At 43.1% G+C, this 21,364-nt stretch overlaps 1 protein-coding gene across 3 annotated transcripts in view; it reads right to left on the bottom strand.

The window, feature by feature from the left end:
* SLC35D1 (solute carrier family 35 member D1) overlaps positions 1-21,364 on the bottom strand; it is a 52,899-nt gene that overhangs the window by 16,443 nt on the left and 15,092 nt on the right. For 2 of the 3 annotated variants that reach the window (XM_087449296.1, XM_087449281.1), the window contains 3 exons: positions 7,396-7,463; positions 5,926-6,004; positions 2,276-2,358 (listed from right to left, as the gene is read on the bottom strand). In XM_087449296.1, coding sequence (XP_087305422.1) covers positions 2,276-2,358; positions 5,926-6,004; positions 7,396-7,463 — 230 coding nt within the window. Of the gene's footprint in view, positions 1-476; positions 1,685-2,275; positions 2,359-5,925; positions 6,005-7,395; positions 7,464-21,364 lie in introns of those variants that run through there. The other variant, XM_087449286.1, reaches the window with a different exon arrangement.

The raw sequence follows: 21,364 nt of genomic DNA, 5'->3' as shown, positions 1-21,364 counted from the left end.
GTGCCTTACATTCATTCGACTAATTCATTCTAACAACTCTAAAGAGAAGCGTATTTTCATCCTCAACACAAAAGAAACCTGAAGCTCAGAAAAGATAAATAACTCACTCAAAGTCAGGCCGTGGGCGAGCATCAGAGCTGCAGTGGGAACCAGGCCTGAGACTCAACCCCTCACCCTCCCTCTAGAACACGCAATCCTCACATACACAGACACCCACCCTCCCTCTAGAACATGCGACCCTCATACGCAGACACCCACCCTCCCTCTAGAACAAGTGATCCTCATACACGCAGACACCCACCCTCCCTCTAGAACACGCGATCCTCATACACGCAGACACCCACCCTCCCTCTAGAACACGCGATCCTCATACACGCAGACACCCACCCTCCCTCTAGAACACTCGATCCTCATAGATGCAGACACCCACCCTCCCTCTAGAACACGCGATCCTTATAGACGCAGACACCCACCCTTCCAGCGACTCCTGCCCCACAAATAACAAATGATATTTTTCTCTAAAAGACAAACAACAATAGTGGCAATAAATGTCAGGGAAGGGGCAACAATGAATTATTAACCAATTAATATTAGTATTAAATTCTCATATTGAACCATATGGAAGGTAGAACAGATATTATCATTCGTTTACATTTGAAGAAATAAAAGCTTGGAGAGATTATATAATTTGCTGCACATTAAAAAGATGATACTACAGATTCCAGGAGAGAGCTCTATAGTTTCCAAGTGCTTTTTCACCAATCCATATAGAATCCATCATGCAAATATTTATTATGCAACTTCTAGGATTCATTCTGGGACCTCGGGAAACTTGAGTGAACAATACCGGCAGAGATTATGCCCTCATGAAACTTATATCCTAGCAGGGGAGGCAGAAAATAGGCAATAAATACAAAATAGGCAAATTATATGGTATAGTAGAAAGAGATGAAGTGCTCTGGAAGAGACAAAGAGAAAAGCAGGATAAGAGGGTCTGGGAGGATCCGAGGGGAAGAGCAGGCTGCAGTTTTCCATCAGGCGGTCAGGGTGGACTTCCTTGAGAGGTAATATTTGAGCAAAAACCTACACGGGTGAAGGAGTCAGCCATCCAAGTATCTGGCAGAACAGTGTTCCAAGGAGAAGAGGGATCCTGTCCACAGGCCCCGGAGAGCACACTCAGGGTTCTCAAGAAAGAGCAAGGAGGTGTGTGTGGATGAAGTGGAGCGAGCGACAAGAGAGAAGCAGGAGCTGAAACCGGAGAGGGAGCGGGGGGCAGGTCCTGGAGGCCTTGTCAGGACTCTGGGACATGGAGAGCCATGGGGGGCAGCGGGTGGTGAAAAAAGACATGTTCTGACTTACCTTTTACAAGGAACACACTGTCTACTCTGCTGAGAACTGACTGGGGAGGCGGACGAGGTAAACTAAGGACACAAGTGTAAAAGACTAGGCAGTAATCTAGGCAAGAGATGGTGGTGGTTTAGATGATGACGGGAGCAATGCAGATGGTGAGAAGTGATGCTTTTCTGGACGGCATATTCTGAAGGCAGAGCCAACAGAATTTGCTAACACACCGGCTACTGGGTCTAAGACTGAAGAGTCAAGGATGACTCCAAGGTTTCTGAGCTGATCAGCCAGAGGATGGAGTTTCCATCAGCTGAGATGTAGAGGCTGTGGCTGCAGCAGACTTTGGAGGAAATAAAAGAAGTTCAGTTTTGGACATGTCAGTTGGAGAAGTCAAGTGGGCTGTTAGACATACAAGTCAGAGTTCAGGACAGAAGAGTGGCCCAAATCCAAATTTGAGGATTTTTAAGTATATAAATAGTATTTAAAACCATGTGATTCACAATTCTCAAACTGAGAAAAATCCATCATAAAAGTCACCCTCATCACTGATGAAGATAAAGTCTAAAGAAATGCAGTGCCATGTCCAAGGTCAGATACACATAACACAATGCTAACAGAGCTGGTACTCTTTAGCCCTGAATTTCCTTGAGGACACTGCACTGCGGTCTAGCATAATAAATAACGGACTGCTAAGTAAAAGGAGTTCAACTTCCAGAAGATTCCCCAAATACTGTGCATAAAATATGGAACCATTTTCTCCCCCTTTCTTAAAAAGCATTATCTAAAGACATTAAATATATAGCACACTGTAGGCACTCCAAAAATGTTTGTTTCAGCAATGAACAAATTTGCCATTCAATCAATAGCCCAACCTTATATGATACTAAGCACCCACTTGTCAAAGTGGTTACATTTAAATATTTTTACTTACCTGATATTTAAGCCAATGAAGTTTGTCCATGTGAAAATATAATCTCCACCAAAGACCATTCCAATATAAGTTATCAATATATTCTAAAGAGAAAAATGGTCAGACACTGTTACATAGCTTTAACTGAGCTTTTTCAATATTGATATAAACTCATCCACACTATGACCCAAATACCTACCTGTAAAATACAAAAACAAACAGACAACAACAAAAACCCGCCAATCCTAAAATAAGTGTAGTATGAGCAAGAACACTAATAAGGAGACAGTGACATCACCTCTTCCCAATCTCTCTCTCCAGAAGCAGAACGCTTTCACAATACTGAAGAATACAAGACCACCCAACTCTCCCTGCCCAAAGGGAGGGCTGACACTGTGACTCTCCCTGGCCCAGGGGAGGGGCTGACACTGTGACTCTCCCCACCCCGGGCGGGGTAGGGGCTGACACTGTGACTCTCCCTGCCCCGGGCGGGCGGGGTAGGGGCTGACACTGTGACTCTCCCTGCCCTGAGGGAGGGGCTGACACTGTGACTCTCCCTGCCCCGGGCGGGGTAGGGGCTGACACTGTGACTCTCCCTGCCCTGAGGGAGGGCTGACACTGTGACTCTCCCCACCCCGGGCGGGGTAGGGGCTGACACTGTGACTCTCCCCGCCCCGAGGGAGGGGCTGACACTGTGACTCTCCCCGCCCCGAGGGAGGGGCTGACACTGTGACTCTCCCTGCCCTGAGGGAGGGGCTGACACTGTGACTCTCCCCACCCCGGGGTAGGGGCTGACACTGTGACTCTCCCCGCCCCGGGGTAGGGACTGACACTGTGACTCTCCCCGCCCCAGGGGAGGGGCTGACACTGTGACTCTCCCTGCCCCGGGGTAGGGGCTGACACTGTGACTCTCCTAGAAAAGAAGGCTGTGTCCTCCCACTGAGACGACTGCTGACTCGTGAGGGGAGAGTGAAGGAGGACAGGCAAGCCTCTTTCCCTCTTCTGAGCAGGAGAAAGAGGATGGAGGGGGGTTCACCAACATCAAGACCGTTTTTAGAGCAATCTTCCTTGCTCTCTTAAAAAACACACAGAAGCCATCTCAACGCAGCGCAGCCAAAATCTCCCCTCCTGACTCCCTTCAACTCCCAGCAGCCAACATCGTCTGCTTCTCCGGCTCCCTTTGAATTCTCAGACCACGAAGGTGAAATAAGTTTTCCAAAGTTTAAACTTTTATTCAGTTCTTCCCAACCTCCCTTCCTTCACATCCATAAGTCATTGCCTCCCCTCTGCTGTTACAACTGCCAAAAACAGTAAATGTCACAAGTATTTTTAGTACCTGGGCTCTCCCACATTAGGCCTCTGAAGCACAAAGTAAAGTGCCAGTGTTTTTAAAATGCCAAAACACACCTCAGAATTATTTTTATAATGGATTTCTCTTTGAGAGAGCATTCAAAATTATGCCAGCCTCTTCTAGGCCTAGGGATGGAGACAGCAAGTTACTTTAGAGCAGATTTTCTTAGTATTTGAGAGGAAAAAATAAAATTAAATCCCACGGAACAGTAAACAAGGCCAGTAAGCAACTTGGAAAGTGTATAAAAGGACTTCTCCTGGAACACAGAGATCCCGGGAGAAGGTGGATTAACTGGCATAAATTGCCCAGTGAACTTAAAGGGAAAAGACAGAGAACCCAATCCTTGTTGCTCAAAATCAATCAGAAGTTAGAAAAATTGTAGGTGTATATTAGGCTATCCTAACCAAGGCTTGGCGTCAGGAAAAGACAATAACACCCCGAAAGCAGAACTGAACTGACCAGGAAGCACGGAAGAGTCTATGCTGGTAGTTCAAAACTAAGAGTGCAACCCTCAAACTCTAGTGTACTGGAGAATCATCTGGAAATCTTGTTAAAACTGATGCTTTCCAGGCTCTACATTAGAGACTCTGAGTCAATATATCTGGGGTAGGCCTAGGAATTGCTATTTTTAACTAGTTATCGTAAGTAATTTCCTGCCACACATAAGAGAAACAAGGAATGCTGACCCAGCGGTTATGGGGCTAAGATCCTCAAGCACAGAAGGAAGCTTAAAGCCCCTTGGGGCACAAGGACCGAGCTAAAAGGTGGTGACTGGGAGGCTAAGGAAGGAGCTCCACTGTGGCCCATGAGACTTCAACCGGCGAGGGCATCAGCGTACTCCCATGTGTCTGACGGTCCAAGCTGTCCTTCAACAGCGAGCCCATGCAGGAGTGAGAGGCAACAACTGTCAACTAATCAGACAATCTAGTTGTTTCCCTCCCTCCACAGTTTGGAAGTAAAACTGATCCCTTTGGACTAAGCCCATAAGGTTCTTGGACCGCAACGGGGAGAAGGAAATATCAAAAGCACTGGACTCTATGTTAACAAGAACACGACTGTATTTGTACACTATGCTGATAATGATAAAGGAAGTACACCAAGAAATTCTAAGCAAAGAGGTTTAATTATTAAAATTAAACACAGGCTTTCCTGCACCACCCTCCTCCTGGCTAAAAAACATGGTACAAACTGCCCTGTCCCTTGCGTTCCTGCTGTTCTTATTCCGAAGATGTAAACCAACCACTATGCTCTCGAAGTATTCACTTTACAAAACCAAACCTGAGTTGAGAGCTAATGTGGGGGCTAAACCTGTCTCAGCCAGCCCAGGCCTCTGAATGCAGATGAACTGTTTCTAGCTGTCATGGAATTCACACAACCCACGTGTTGTAGCTTAATTTAGAATTCTATTCACACCAAACACTCCAATTCCACGATCTGAAGCCACAGACTTGCTGGTGTTTTAACCCAAATCTAGTCTCTAGAGGTCAGGTGGGCACCACTCCAGGAGGGGTGCAGAGGAAACACAGCAGAGCAGTAAACCTTGCTCTGCAACCCCTCCCCTCACGCTGACAAGTGGGACAGCAGCAAGTCCCAGGGGCAACTGCAACTTCTTCCCCAGTGACCAAGGACCTTCCTCTCTCTTCCCTTTTCTAGAGGGCAAGCCTACCTTACTAACTCATGTGGAAGTCACGTACGCTGCAGCCTCTCGGACCTTAAGGCACTAGAGTCACAATGCCAGATGCAAGAGGCCTCAGGCTTCAAGCCACTTACTTCAGCTCGATATTCAAGTCAACCTGGCTCTCCTGGCTGAGGACAAATGAGCCTCCTTCAAACAAAGTGGATCGGGAGGCTGTGACATCACTGGGAATGTCAGACGCAGCTCTCTGAAGTGGGCCACTTCAGGCCTGGCTCCCGCACGGGAGAGCTCCCCAGTAGCTTCTGGCAGGCAGCCTCTCCCTACAGAGCAGCCAGAGCTCAGCGAGGCAGGGAGTACAAGCGCCCTCGCTGGAGGTCAGAGGGGCAGGCCTATCACTGCCAAGCAGGCCGTCTGCCCCGCGGGCAAAGGCGAACGTGCCGTCCTCCATGCTAACACACGCTCCTTTTCCCACACTCCTCAGAGCGAAGCTGCCAGGCAACTGACTGTGCCCTCCCCGAGTGCTAAAAGCTCGTTTCAGAAACTGTCACCACGCTCTGTCCAAGTATCAAGACAATATGTGAGGAATAAGGATTATGGGGCCTAAGGCCACAGCCAGTCTTATTTTTGAGGAACAATTTTCAAATGAAGCAGGTACCCCAAAGATGACAGTATTTTTGAACTCACCTTAATACAGCCGACTATTGAGGTTGTAAGAGCAGAATTATACTGAGTGCAGAGCACTGTGGCGTACATCAAGATAAAGCTGGAACGAAGAGGCAAGAGGCATCTTTAAGTAAGACCCAGCTGCTCACTTTACAGGAGTCTCTAGGCAAGAGAAACGGCCGTGCTGGCCGTGCGGGCACATTCTGTCACTGACTGTGAGCTTCCTCTACCTCACTGCTGCTTGTACCGCAGCCGCAGCCTTGTAAAAACTCCAGGGCCGGCCCCGTGGTGTAGCGGTTAGGTGCACACACTCCGCTGCTGGCGGCCCGGGTTCAGATCCCGGTTGCGCACCGACGCACCGCTTGGCAAGCCATGCTGTGGCTGCGTCCCATATAAAGTGGAGGAAGATGGGCACGGAAGTTAGCCCAGGGCCAATCTTCCTCAGCAAAAACGAGGAGGACAGGCATGGATGTTAGCTCAGGGCTGATCTTCCTTACAAAAAAAAAAAAAAAATTCCATTAAAGAGAAACACATGTCTATTTCCTGACCAGGTGTTTTTCCCAGTTACCCTCACCAAAACCTGGAAACCATCACTCAATCGTGAGTACTCTTTTTAGATCATATTCCTGCTAATTCACCTAACCGAGACAGAAAGCTCAGAGCACACAGACCCCAGCTCAGGTGTGCACTCCCTGAGGACAGCGTGCCCTCTGGACCAGGGTGAAGGCCAGAGGGATTCCTAAGGATGGAAGAAAACCAAATCAGAACTACTTTAAGAGGGGTACAGGTTCACTTAACAACTGCGTGGCAGCCGCAGGAACTCCCAGATCTACACTGAGGCTGCTGAGCCTGACTCAGTACTAAGGCGCCATGTCAACCTTACTTTGAGGTACCCGCTCACTAAGTGCTGGCCTGTGCCAGACCCAGGTGCAAAGGTCACCCAAACCAACTGAGTGAGGAAAAAACACATTAGAGCTATGTGGAGTCGAGGAGAAGACGCACATCTGCAGACCCTGTCCTGCCTTCTACATACGCCCTCATAAGAGGAAGACAACACGGTAGAGAGGAGTCAAACAGCCCCAGAGTCAAAGGCTGCCACTGCCACCGACTAACTGTGCCAACTGAGACAATTCACTGGAGTTCTGAGCCTGCTCTCTCAGGAAAGGGGCCACCAACCTGTGCAATGGTTAATGCAGAAATAAGATAATGTACGTTGAAATATAACGGTGTTTATCATATACTAGGTTATTGGGTAAATATTAGTTTATTTTCTCCAACCTTCTAAGCATGACTTTGAGATCAGTTCAGTAGCCCTGAGCACACATTTCCAAGGGCTATGAAATCACCTGAATCTGGGGGTTTAATTATCCTAATACACTGAGCTGATGATATACTCAAGAGACAGAATAGGATACTGAGGAATGAGGCAAAAGGACCCTAGAACAAATTTCTCTAGAAAAATTTTCTGCTAAGAAGGCAGCAAAAGCTTACCCCATCACACAGGAGAGTGTGAACTGCAGAAGAAAGAGGGTGTCGGCCCAGCCTTCAAAATCCATTGCCTGTAATACACAAGAAAGCATCCAACGTTAGAGCAGGCCCTCAAAATCAGCTGTTCCAGTCACTAGTCAAAATTCTGCTCTGCGCTTGCTCCCATCACACACACACTCACTCACACTCACACACACACACACACACTCTTCCCTGTATCTTCCCTGGACAGAGAGTGATGTTCAAGAATTTCATGTAAATGGAGTTGAACCAATAAGCAGTTTCAGAAGATTCTCTCCTTTCCAAACTGTAACATGAGGGAGAGTCTGTACTGCTCCCTGTTGGGACAAAGAAACTGCTACTTGCTAGAAGGCACAAGCCACATCCTGCTAATCTCAGCGGTTCTCCCAGATGGTAGTATTAAAGGCTTTCTCAAACATTAAAACACATCTCCTCCCTGTAACATGTGAAGGCTCAAGGAGAGCCTTAGTTACACAAACTCAGCTGAGGGCTGTCCAGGGAGAACTACTATTTTAAAACAGTTACTCGTAAAAGCAAGGTTTTTGTTGTTGTTTTGTTTTTAAACCAAAAGGAAAGGAATGAAGAGAAATGAAAGGGTGCATTGATTATCTCATCTCTAATCTAAGAGGGAGGGTCTCTCCCTCAAGTACATAATTTCTCTTGCAATATGAGTTTGATAAGCAAATTTGAGCAATATTCCACCTTTTATCTCTCTGCCAACCTGTCCAGCTTCAAGTCTGGCCACTTGGACACAAACCTTAGAGCCCCAGGCTCCAGCAATACCAGGCTCCTGTGGCCTATGAAACAGAACACGCAGCTTCACCCTCACACGCCTTTGCCTGGAATGCCCCCTCGACGCTCATCCAACTCCTGTTCACCCACCAAACGAAGACTCCAGCAGCAACTTGGTGGGGATTTCCCTGATCAAGAACTCCTTCCTTTCTGCCTTACAGTACTTCTCTCTAAGGCACTGATCTCTCTGAACTGCAAGTCTTTCTACACTGTGTCTACAGACTGTGAGCTCCCTGGGGGAAGGATCTACATCACATTTATCTAATCATATTCCTAACATAACACAGCACTTGACAGACAGTGGAGATTCTGTTTGCTATGGTTCTTTCTTTGTTGAGGCATAATATATACAAAATAAAATTCACCAATTTTAAGTGTATAATTCAATGAGTTTTGACAAATGTATATAGTCATATAACCATCATTACAATCATGATAAAGAAATTTCTACCTAAAACCATAAAACTTCTAGAAGAAAACAGGGAAAAAGCTCCTTGGCACTGGTCTTGGCAACAATTTTTTGGATATGACACCAAAAGCATAAACAACAAAAGCAAAAGCAAGTAAGTGGGATTACATCAAACTAAAAAGCTTCTGCACAGTAAAAGAAACAATCAACAAAATAAAAAGGCAATGGGAAAAAAATATTTGCAAACCATCTATCTGATAAGGGCTTAATGTCCAAAATATATAAGGAACTCATACAACTCAAGAGCAAAAGAACAATCTGATTAAAAAATGGACATAAGACCTGAATAGACATTTTTCCAAAGAAGACATACAAATGGCCAATAGGTACATGAAAAGGTGCTCAACATCACTAACCATCAGGGAAATGCAAATCAAAACCACAATGAGATATCACCTTGCATCTGTCAGAATGGCTAGTATAAAAAAGACAAGAGATAACAAATGCTGGTGAGGACATGGAGAAAAGGGAACCCTTGTGCACTGCTGGTAGGAATGTAAATTGGTGCAGCCACTAGGGAAAACAGTATGGAGGTTCCTCAAAAAATTAAAAACAGAGCTACCATGTGATCCAGCAATCCCACTTCTGGGTATATATACAAAGGAAATGAAATCAGGATCTCAAAGAGATACCTGCACCCCCATGTTCACTGCAGCATTATACACAATAACCAAGATATGGAAACAACCTAACTGTCCGTCTACAGATGAATGGATAAAGAAAATGTGGTATATATACACAATGGAATACTACTCAGCCATGAGAAAGAAGGAAATCCTGCCATCTGCAACAACACGGATGGACCTTCAGGGCATTATGTGAAGTGAGATAAGTCAGACAGAAAAAGGCAAATACTGTATGATTTCACTTATATGCGTACTCTTAAAAAAGCCAAACTCACAGAAACAGAGAGTAGAATGGTGGTTGCCAGGAACTAGGGGATGGGGGAAATGGAGAGATACTGGTCAAAGGATACAAACTTCCAGTCACAACATGGATAAGTTCTGGGGGCCTAAGGTACAGCATGGTTATTATAGTTAACAATACATTATAGTTAACAACTTTCAATACTTGAAAGTTGCAAAGAGAGTAGATGTTAAATGTTCTCACCACAAAAAAAAGAAATGATAATTATGCGAGGTGACGGAAGTGTTAACTAACACTACTGCGGTAACCATTTAGCAATATACAAGTATCTAATCAACACATTGCACACCTTCAACTTACACAATGCTACGTGTCAATTATATTTCAGTAAAGCAGAAAAATAAAAAAGAAATATTTACCACCCTAAAAAGTTCCCTCCTGTCCCCTTACAGTCCATGTCCTCCCCCTTTAACAAGCCCTGGCAATCTCTGATCTCCTTTCTGTTACTAGAGTTTTGCGGTTCCACAATTTCATGTAAATGGGATTGTACAGTATGTACTCTTTTATATCTGGCTTCTTTCACTTGGCATAACGCTTCAGAGATTCATTCAGGCTGCTGTGCATCAGTAATTCATTCATTTTATTGCTGATTAGTATTCCATCTTATGGCCACACCAACACTTGTTTATCTAGTCACCAGTCAATGGACATTTATTTGGGTTGTTCCCAGGACTGATTAAGAATAACGCTGTCATGAATCTTTGAGTACAAGTCTCTCTATGGACATGTTTTTATTTCTCTTGGGTAAATACCCAGAAAATGGGATGGCTGGTTCTTTCAGTAAATTTAACTTTATATGAAACTGCCAAACAGTTTTCCAGAGTAGCTATAACATTTTGTATTCCCACCAGCAGTGGAGGAGAGTTCCCATTGCTCTACATTCTCATCAACACTTGGAACTGTTTGAGACCACTCCAGTGAGTAAGTACATGGTATCTCACTGTAATTTCAATTTGCATTTCCCTAATGACTAATGAGGTTGAGAGTCTTTTACCGTGCTTATTTGCCATCAGTATCGCTTCTTTGGTGAAATGTTTGTCCAAATCTTTTCCAGTATTCAAGTTACTTGTCTTCTTATTACTGAGTTATAAGAGTTTTTCTTTTATATATATTCTTGATAGAAGTCCCTAATCATACATACATGATAATATATGATTATACAAATATTTTCTCCTGGTCCATGGCCTGCCTCTTCATTTTCTTACTGGTATCTTTTGAAAAACAAAAAAAATTAATTTTGATGTTGTCTAACTTATCAATTTTGTTGTAATTCTTGCTTTTTATGACTTTTCTAGGAAACCTGGGTCTAACCCAAAGTCACAACAATATTCTCCCTCCCCCATGTTTTATTCTAGTTTTATGGTTCTAGCTCTACACATAGGTCTATGATCCTTGTTGTATTAGTTTGCTAGGGCTGCTATAACAAAGCACCACAAACTGAGAGACTTAAACACAGAAATTTACTGTCTCACAGTTCTTGAGGCTAGTAGTTCAAGATCAAGGAGTCAGCAGGGTGGGTTCCTTCTGAGGGCTGTGAGAGAGAATCTGTTCCAGGCCTCTCCCCTAGCTTCTGGTGGTCTGCTGGCAATCTCTGGTGTTCCTTGGCTCGTAGAGGCATCACTCTGATGTCTGCCTTCATCTTCACAAGGCATTCTGCCTACGTGTATGGCTGTGCCCAAATGCCCCCCCTTTTTTTTTTTTTTAAAGATTTTATTTATTTACTTTTCCCCCCAAAGCCCCAGTAGATAGTTGTGTGTCACAGCTGCACATCCTTCTAGTTGCTGTATGTGGGACGCGGCCTCAGCATGGCCAGAGAAGCAGCGTGTCGGTGCGAGCCCGGGATCCGAACCCGGGTCGCTAGCAGTGGAGCGCGCTCACTTAACCACCAAGCCACGGGGCCGGCCCCAAATGCCCCCTTTTTATAAGGACACCAATGATATTGGATTAGGGGTCCACCCTACTCCAGTTTGACTTCATCTTAACAAATACATATGCAATGACCTTATTTCCAAAAAAGGTCACATTCTGAGGAGCTGGGCTTTAGGATTTCAACATATGAATTGGGCAGGGGCCCACAATGCAACTCACAACTCATAATACTTTTTCAAGTTAATTTTTGTGTTTCCTAAGGTACGAGTCAAGGTTCATTTCTTTGCATATAGATGTCAAATTGTTCCAGCACCATCTGTTGAAGAGATTATCCTTTCCTCATTGATTTATTTTGGTACCCATGACAAAAACAATTGACCACATAGTCTATTTCTATTTCCTGACTCAACTCTGTTCCAGTGACCTATGCCTACCCTTAACCCAAGACCACGCTGTCTTGATTACTGTAGCTTTATAAGAAGTCTTGAAATCAAGTGGGATAAATCCTCCAACACTGTTCTTTTTCAAAATTGATTTGACTATTCTAAGTCCTCTGTAGTTCCATATAAATTTTACAATCAGTTTATCAATTTCTACAAAAAATCCTGCTATGGGATTGGGACTGTGTTGAATTTATAGATCAATATGGGGAGAAATAACAAATTAACAATATCAAGTTTTTCAATTCATAAACATTCATAAATATAAACATCATTTATTTAGGACTTTTTAAATTTCTCTCAGTATTGTTTTGTAGTTTTCAGTGTACAGATATTGGCATATTTTGCTAAATTTTTCCCTGAGTATTTCATGATTTTGAAGCTATTGCAGATGGTATTATTACTTAGTTTCCAAGTGTTCACTGCTGGTGTACGGAAGTACAGTTGATTTTTACATACTGACCTTGTATCCTACAACTTTGCTTAACTAATTAGCTCTAATCACTCTTCTGCATTCTTTAGGATTTTCTACATACATGATCATGCTTTTTACAGAGACATTTTACTTCTTCCTTTCCAATCTGTATGACTTTTAATCTCTTATTCTTACCTTATTGCATTGATGAAGTTCTCTAGTATAATGCTGAATAGAACATTATATGAGAGTGGATACCCACACCTTGTTCTCAGTCTTAGTGAAAAGGCATTCAGTCTTTCACCATTAAGTATGTTAGCAATAGATTTTCTTGGTAGATGTCTTTTATTAGGTTGAGCAAGTTCCCTTCTATTCCTAGCCTGCTGAGAATTTTAAACTCATGGATGGGTGTCAGATTTTGTCAAACGTGTTTTCTCCATCTATTGACGTGATTCTTCTATTTTACTCTTGTTAATATGCTGAATTGCACTGCTTGATTTTCAAATGTTAAACTAACCTTAATTCCTGAGGTAAACACACTTGGTCACGATATATTGCCGTTTTTACATACTGCTGGATTTTTTTGGACTATAGTGTCTTCTCCCCCTTGCAATGTTTTTGTCATTTGGTAGAGGGTAACGCTGGCCTCATAAAATCAACTGGGAAGTGTTCTCTGCTCTTCTATATTCTGGAAGAATTCAGGTAGAACTGGCATTATTTCTTCAATAAATATTTTGTAGAATTCTTCAGTGAAGTGATCAGCGCCTGGAGTTTTCTTTTGGGGGGTGGTTTTAACTACCAATTTCCTTAATAGAAACAGGGCTAAATAGCCCTATTAATTAGGGCTTGTAATCACTTTATTAAGCAGAGCTATGTAATTAATTAATAGGATAGGGCCATTGACATTATCTATCTCTTCTTGTGTGAGCTAGGCACTTTGTCTTTTTCAAGAATTTGTCCATTTCACTTCAGTTTTTGAGTTTATGGCATCATGTTGCCCATAATATTCCCTTATTATCCTTGAATATATGCAGGCTCTGTAACGACGTCCCTCTTTCATTCCTGATACTGGTATTTTGTATATTCTCACTTTTTGTCCTGATCAACTGGCCATGACTTAGCAATTTTTTTGATCTTTTCAAAGACCCAGCTTTTAGTTTCACTGATGTTTCTCTATTGCTTTTCTATTTTCTATTTCACTGCTTTCTGCTCTTACCTTCCTTATGTCTACTTTGGGTTTCATTTGCTCTTATTTTTTCTAGTTTCTTAAGAGACACTTGGGTCACTGATTTTAAACTTTGCTTCTTTTCTAATATATGAATTGAATTAAACTATGGATTTCCCTCTAAGTACTACTTTAGCTGCAACCCACATATTTTGCTATGTTGTGTTTTGGTTTTCATTCAGTTCAAGATATTTTCTAATTTTCTTTGTTATTTTTTTCTTTGACCCATGTGTTATTTAGAGGTGTGTTTATTTCCAAATATGTGAGGATTTTCCACATATCTTTATGTTGTTAATTTCTAGTTTAATTCTGCACTGGTCAGGGAACATACTCTGTATGATTTCAATTCTTTTAAATTATTAACACTTGTTTTATTGCCCAGAATATAGTTTATCTTGGTAAATGTTCCATGTGCACTTGAAAAGAACATGAATTCTGTTGTTGTTGAGTGGAGTATTCCATAAATGTCAATTAGGTAAAGTTGGTTGATGGTGTTGTTCAAGTCTTGACTTTCAGTTTAGTTGTTTTATCAATTACTGAAAAAGGAATGTTAAAATCTCCCACTATAATTCTTGGTTGGCCTATTTATCCTTTCTATTCTACCAGTTTTTGCTTTATGTATTTTGAAGCTCTCTCATCAAGTACATAAATGTTCAAGATTGTTATGCTCACTGGATATATTAACCCTTTTAGCATTATGAAACATCCCTCTTTTTTTTTTTTTTTTGTGAGGAAGATCAGCCCTGAGCTAACATCTGCCAATCTTCTTCTTTTTGCTGAGGAAGACTGGCCCTGGGCTAACATCTATGCCCATCTTCCTCCACTTTATATGGGACGCCACCACAGCATGGCTTGACAAGCTGTGCGTCGGTGCGCACCCAGGATCCGAACCAGCGAACCCCAGGCCGCCACAGCGGAGCACACGCACTTACCCACTTGTGCCACTGGGCCAGCCCCTGAAACATCCCTCTTTATGGTACAATTTTCTTTATGTTTATTCTACTTAAGATTTATTGAGTTCCTTGTATGTGCAGGTTTAGAGTTTTCATCAAATTTTGAAAAATTCAGCCATTAATTCTTCAAAAATTTTTTCTGCCCCCCCCGCCCCATTTTCAGGACTATACTTAACACATACGTTAGACCTCTTAATATTACCCCCATGCCACTAATAATCTGTTCATTTCTTTTCCAGTCTTTTTTCCTCCATGTGCTTCATCTTGGATAGTTTCTATTGTTATGTCTTTAATTCACTGATCTTTTCTTCTGCAGTGTCTAACCTGCTATTTAATATCTTCTGCTTTATTTTCCAATTCAGATTACTATATTTTTTTACACCCCTAAAAGTTCCATTTGGGTCTTTTTTATAGCTTTCTTTTCTCTTCTCATCCTTTCTCTCCCAACAATCCTTCACTGCATGTTGTCCAATGTCTGAAAACCATTTTTCATATATGTTTGGATTTCTAGTAGGTTAAGGCAGGAAGGTAAATCCTGTTCCTATTATTCCGTCATGGCCAAAAACAAAAGACCATGTTCAATTACTGATTTGAATTACAAACCTATCTCAAACGATGCTTCCACTGGGAAGCTCTGCACAAAAACCTCCATTGCACATTAGTCTCTTTCCTGCCAAACTGTCCAGAACACTAAGTCATACTTTATCACTGACAATGCATGTACGTAACTATGTATGTGTACGTATGTACCTATAAAAACATAGGTACGTTCATACCTATAAACACAACCTCCTCTCTGATGAAAAACCATTAACACACAATAAAGCACTGGCCTAGGACTCAGGAGACTAGCCTCTGCCAGCAAGACTATAAATCCTTGAGAGCAGGGACTGTGTCACATGTCACTTCTGCACAGCTCCAAGCACTTGGAAGTGTTAGGCACAAATACTAGTTGAGGTGGATTTAACATGCATGACCTGTAGTTCAGCATCTTTTTCCACAGGTAGATGAGTCGAACTTTGCTTTTTAAGACACCCACATACCTACTTGTACATGCTATTAAATAAATTTCAAGCTTCATATTAAATCTATATAATTTTAAATTTTCTTATAATGGTAAAAGGCCATTTTAACTGCATACAACTCATTAGTCTCAGCACTAAGTTTAATTTTTTTTTCTTTGAAGAGAGAAGGCATAACCCAGCAAACCAGCAAATGGGCATTGGAAGTCTCTTCAGAAAGGTTACTCATATCCTGAAGGAAAAGCCATTGTACCTAAAGCAGCAGCACACCAGGATTCAGGAGCCCAGTCTCTTGTGCCACCTCACCACTGCTTCCTTATGCCAGACTCAGCTTCTGGGAGGGAGGCTAAACTGGGTGCACATTAAGGCTTCTTCCACTTCTAACATGGATGTTAGATCAGCTTGATAATTCACCAAGCTAAAACACATAACAGACCTCTGAGGCCTAAGAACTTTCCTCAACTCTAAATTATCCTCCTTTCCTGGCTAATCTATTCTTTTACCACCAAGTCACTAAGAGAATAAGCCGGTGTGCTGGACCATGATGATTATGTGAAGCTTAGTTTCCACATACGTAAGAAGAGGAACAATAAGGCCCATCTTGCAGAGTTTTTATCAGAATTAGAAACAATAAGGATATAGCGCCTGATATGCAAGAGGTCCAGTTCAATAAATGATGTCGGTTATTATATATAAACATTACTTTTGTGTGTGTGTGAGAGAGGAAGATTTGCCCTGAGCTAACATCTGTTGCCAATCCTCCTCTTTTCGCTGAGGAAGATTGGCCCTGGGCTAACATCTGTTCCTATCTTCCCCCACTTTATATGGAACGCCTGCCACAGCATGGCTTGACAAGCGGTGCGTCGTTGTGCACCTGGGATCTGAACCTGCGAACCCCGGGCCGCTGCAGCAGAGCGTGTGCACTTAACCACTATGCCACTGGGTAGGCTCCTAAACATTACTTTATAATTTTTTTTATCAGTGACCTAGGAGTGGAAAGTAATCAGTTATCTAGCAAAGATCTCAAATAAATGTCTCCAGACACCTGAGCTCCTTCCCTCCTTTAGTTCTAAACATCTCCTCTGCTTTCAAAGTATAATTTGACATCTACTATGTCCCAATCGCGCCAGGCCCTATGGCAGGCCTTGGGGCACCATGCTGAAATGTGGTTTCATCAGGTTTGCTGATAACGAAGGAACAAACTGTGGCAATAAAAAAGTACTGCCTTATACTGTGGAGTGCTCTATCATTTACAAAGTGCTTCTGCACACATCATGTCATTTGATTCCCACGACAACCCGGAGAGGTAGAAAGGCCAAGCCTTACCACCCCCAGAAGACAAGTGACCTATTTTATGGAACACAGCTAAGACATGGTAGACTTGCGTCCACACACTCCAAGCCCAAGGTCCTCCAACTGAGCGTTAAATTGTACTCAGAAAAATGCCCCAATTACACATGGCACAGTCTCCTTTAGGAACATAATTATATTTGTAGAATATTAAAATAAATCTCATGGACATGATTCCATTTATATAAAATTCAAAAATAGAAAAATAATTCTCATGGGACTTTTTCCTTCCCTAAATATCTGGCCTGTCTCTGGTGAAAGCTAGTCTATGGCACCAGCAGCCTGCTGCATTCCTCTGCTTTGCCACAGGAGTGGATCTCTGGCTGTAAGAGAACAAGCAGCAGCCATCTGCAAGTACAGCAGTAGGACAAATATGGCCCAAGCAGTCCTACGGTACAATGGAGTCCACTCCCTACCACGTGGATAGCATAAAAAAACAATAAAAACTACTGCTTATTAAGTGCCTATTATGTCCAGGCTCAGAAATGTTACGTGACTTTCCGAGAACTATCCAGCTAATAAGTACCTTTCAGCTCCATCACCTACCATCCTTCTATCTGTGCTCCTGGGGAAAACCAAAGGCCAGACAATGGGTTCTGAATTTCATCTCCTGGATGGCTCCCCATGGCCACTGTTATTGCAACACTGAGTCAGAAAGCGGGAGTTCTAAGTCTAACTCTGCCATCAATCTTCTGCGAGGCAATCATACAGTCATTTAACCTCTCTAAGCCTCTACCTGTATTACAGACAAAGAAAACAGTCTGCTCCATCTGCCTCCTGTGAGAATCAAGTGAGAGAATGAAATGCAGACATTTTAACTGTATATAAAATTTACATACAGAAGAGATTATTATTCACTTAAACTTCCACCACTGTTATCTCTCAGTGATAGATTTGCAAGCAAATTTTTCTTCTCCCTAAGATACGAAAGACAGAGGACACAGTGAACATGTACTCTGTTAATCAGGAAAAAAAAAACATTTAAAACAAAACAAAACTTCTGCCTCTAGAGAAAGCTGATAAAGAGGCACTGTGCAGAAAGTGACCTGCTTGGTCATTCTGTGTGACACAGACCTCGATGGGCTCTCTGCCACAAGGCCTGCCATCCTCAATCTTGGCTGAGTGGTGACTATGATTACAGACTGAATGTACAAAGATGCTTTCTTAGGCTTTCCTTCAGTTTGGAACCAAGTCTCTGGTTCTACAGGTGCAGGTGGTGTAATATAGTTCCACCGGCCAATACACACCATAGGCGTGAGAAGAAGGTGGCATAATCAATGGGCAAATGGCTTATATGGACCTACCACTTCCTAAACCTAGGCATTTGGTGTGAATGAGACTTTTAAATAAAAATATTTGAAAACCAAAGTGTCATGAAAAAAACGTGCTCTTTAGTTGCTTAGGTTAAGGAAATTGAGCGAGAACGGGAGTATCTGAGTAAGATTAAGCACTACATCATCAATAAAACCTAGTCCCGGGATACAATCAGCTTTTGTCTTATTTACCAGCTCTACTGGATTGCCTCTGGCTGTCTGGACCACTGTCCTGGTGAACAGTCAGAGGCTTTGTCTAGGCTCAGCAAGAAAGTGCTGTGCGACTTGGCCATGTCTGCAATGCACATAGGATCACATTAGCGCCAACTTGCCACCCAATCTAGCGAGAAGCACGGAATAATTTCAATGTGCACTTGAGTCTCAGGTGCACCCACTCTCTCAGGAAAATCTGCTAAGCAAAGTGTCGCCAACTTTCTTGAGATCTGCAGTAAAATCCGGAGTGTGACTGAGACATTGTCTATGCGTGTTCATGCCTCCCTTCTTGCTATAAAGTCTAAAACCACTCAGTCTTTGGACTTCACGGTAAAGAAAAAAGCTTGATGGTATCATTCTGTCTTGAAAATTCTTTTCTCAAAAAATTATTGAAAAAAAAATGGAATCCTTCTCCTAGACAGTCAACTGCTAGGAAACTTGCTAAGGTGGAAGGTAATGTCAGTGGTACAAATGACATACATGGTTCCCTCCCTCCCTCCCTCTCTCGGGAAAGTCAGACAGTTCAGAGATCCCATGGTCCTGGGCCACCACCATGTCCTCTACACTATGCAGCGATTTGCCACATCTCCTGCTCTGCCCTGGCTCCTAGCTCAGACAAGGAATCGGAACCCAGATATCTTCACCATCTCTGCTCACTAGGCTCTGCCACCTATGTGACATCTACGTATCATGGCAAAACCACACACTCCAGCTTACCGATGGGGTCACTGACTCTTATTTGAAAAAGGCATATCCTCAAAGTAAGAATGGCTAAAAACATTACTTTGTCAGTCAAACAATATATAGGCAAAAAGAGAGATCTAGTCATTCACAACTAATGAATAATTGATCCAACCCACTTGTTTTACGTGTGAGAATACCAAAGCCCAGAAGGCAGAAGGGACCTGTCTCTATGTGGAGAGAATGATTCATGGTTTGACAATCAGTCTGTATGGTCCAAAGTGACACAGAAAAAATTAATAACTCTGGACAGGCTAAACCAACAGCCTAAAAATTCTTCCCTCTTTAGTCAGCTGTGCTTAGTAAGAGACAGCTCCAGGTAGACATCTGTGCAGCAACTCCCCCTGTGAACCTCATCTGAGCCACATAACTTCACCAGTGACAGAATGAAGACATTATACCATGTCCCAGCGCCTACAGTGTTGGCCCTGTGAGATGTACAGCAAGACGCCTGTTCTTTCATCCTGACATGAGACACCTAGCAGTGTGTGCTGTCAGAAAGCCAGTTCCAAACCTGTGACTGTGAATCACGCCTTTGTGCTGCGGACACTCCCTTCTGGAGGCAGCAACTAGCAAGTTTAAACACAGTCTGTTCTAACTGACACTTTGGGAAGTCATTAGTCAATTGATGCCTGCTCCACCCTTATCTATGTCGACTAGGGATCTTTTAACAGTAAGTTGGCTTTTACATGACACATAGTATTAAAAAAAGAAGAACATTTTAAAGTTAGAAAACATATGTTTTAAAAAACAAAATGCTGAATATATTGGTTCCTTGATTTCCAGTAATCCCAGGACTTCGAGAACCCTGAATAACCTTTTTGACTACACACACACACGTCTGGTTTCTCAGGATGCTTTGTCAAGGGCTGGCATTGTGTGCCCACTGGGATGAGTTGCTCAACTGGATCTTGCCTTTCAATTTTCATTCTAATTTAGTTTTGCATCTTTGGCCTTTAATTCTTGCCTAAAGGCTGTATCAGCCCCATCAACTGCTCTGCATCATTGTGCCTCCCCGGGAGCTTTCAGAGCCCTCTGACTGGACTCCAGTCTCTGTTCAACAGAGGGCAGGGTTCCTTCCTCTGCCTACAGCGGGATTTTGAGAAAAAGAATTTGGAGCTGATTTTGCTTCAATTTGCATCCAAGGTCACGAGTCCAAAACTCCGATGATGAGAACAAATTAACTTGTCCCACCTCCCCCAGTTATCTTTAAACTTATGATTCACCACAGGATAGTCATATTATTTATAGAAAAACTTCATCTTTTTCTTATTGTTTCTTCTATCAGGTTTACTCTAAAATACACCCACATGGCTCTACTATCAAAAAAATATAAACAGATAAATAGTGAAAAGTCTCCCTCCCATTCCTGTTCTACACTTACCCATTCTGTCTCTCACACACTCACACACAAACTTGTGGTTACTTTATCAGTTTCACGTATATTCTTCCAGAGTTTCTTTACTTAAATAATAAGTGAATCAAATGTATGTGTATTTGAAAAATATTCTTATTTTTCCCTTTTTATTGTATTCAAAAGGTAGCATACCATACACACTGTGTTACACCAGGCTCTTTCATTTAACAATCTATCTTGGAGATCTTTTCATTCAATACACGGGGAGCCTCCATGCAAAACAGCCCAGGGTCAGGACAGCCAGGAGTCCAACGGATGAGAGCAGTTATCGGCCTTGGTTCTCAGGAGCCAGAGCAGCGCTCACCCAGGTGTCAGAACAGCAGCCTGGTCCCCATACTGGCTCCACACCGCTCAGAAACTGTCTCAGCTTCGGACAGGGCCCTGCCCAGAGAACCAGCCAACGCAGCGGATGCAACAGCCTCAGCCTCCACACGACAAAGCGGCCGGGAGAGCAGACGGGACCTGTCCAAAGTCAGACAAGGGTCCGGGCAGAAGTGGAGGCTGCTGGTCTCCTGCCTTCCAGCCCCAAATTCCCTCCACTGTACCACTTGCGTCATGAACTTCAAGGACTTGTTGCTATCTGCAGAGTCCATTTCACATTCCTGTGTCTAGCACTGGTCCCAGCTGAGAAGGAAGCAGGCTGTGACGTGGGGGGGAGAGCGAGAGCACCAGCAGCAGAGTCGGGAGATCTGGGTTCTGGTCCTGAGCCCTCTTTGGGCCGTGTCCTCATCTGTGAAATCAGAGGCTGGAACCAAACGCTGACTACAGTCTCTCCCACGGCCTCCAGTCCTGACCTCCACCTCCT

This window comes from Ceratotherium simum, chromosome 2 (genome assembly GCF_057802395.1).
Source record: "Ceratotherium simum simum isolate JZ-2026a chromosome 2, ASM5780239v1, whole genome shotgun sequence".
NCBI classification, from domain to species: Eukaryota; Metazoa; Chordata; class Mammalia; order Perissodactyla; family Rhinocerotidae; genus Ceratotherium; species Ceratotherium simum.
Note: the sequence above shows the minus strand (reverse complement) of the source record. Positions and strands in the feature narration are given on the sequence as shown.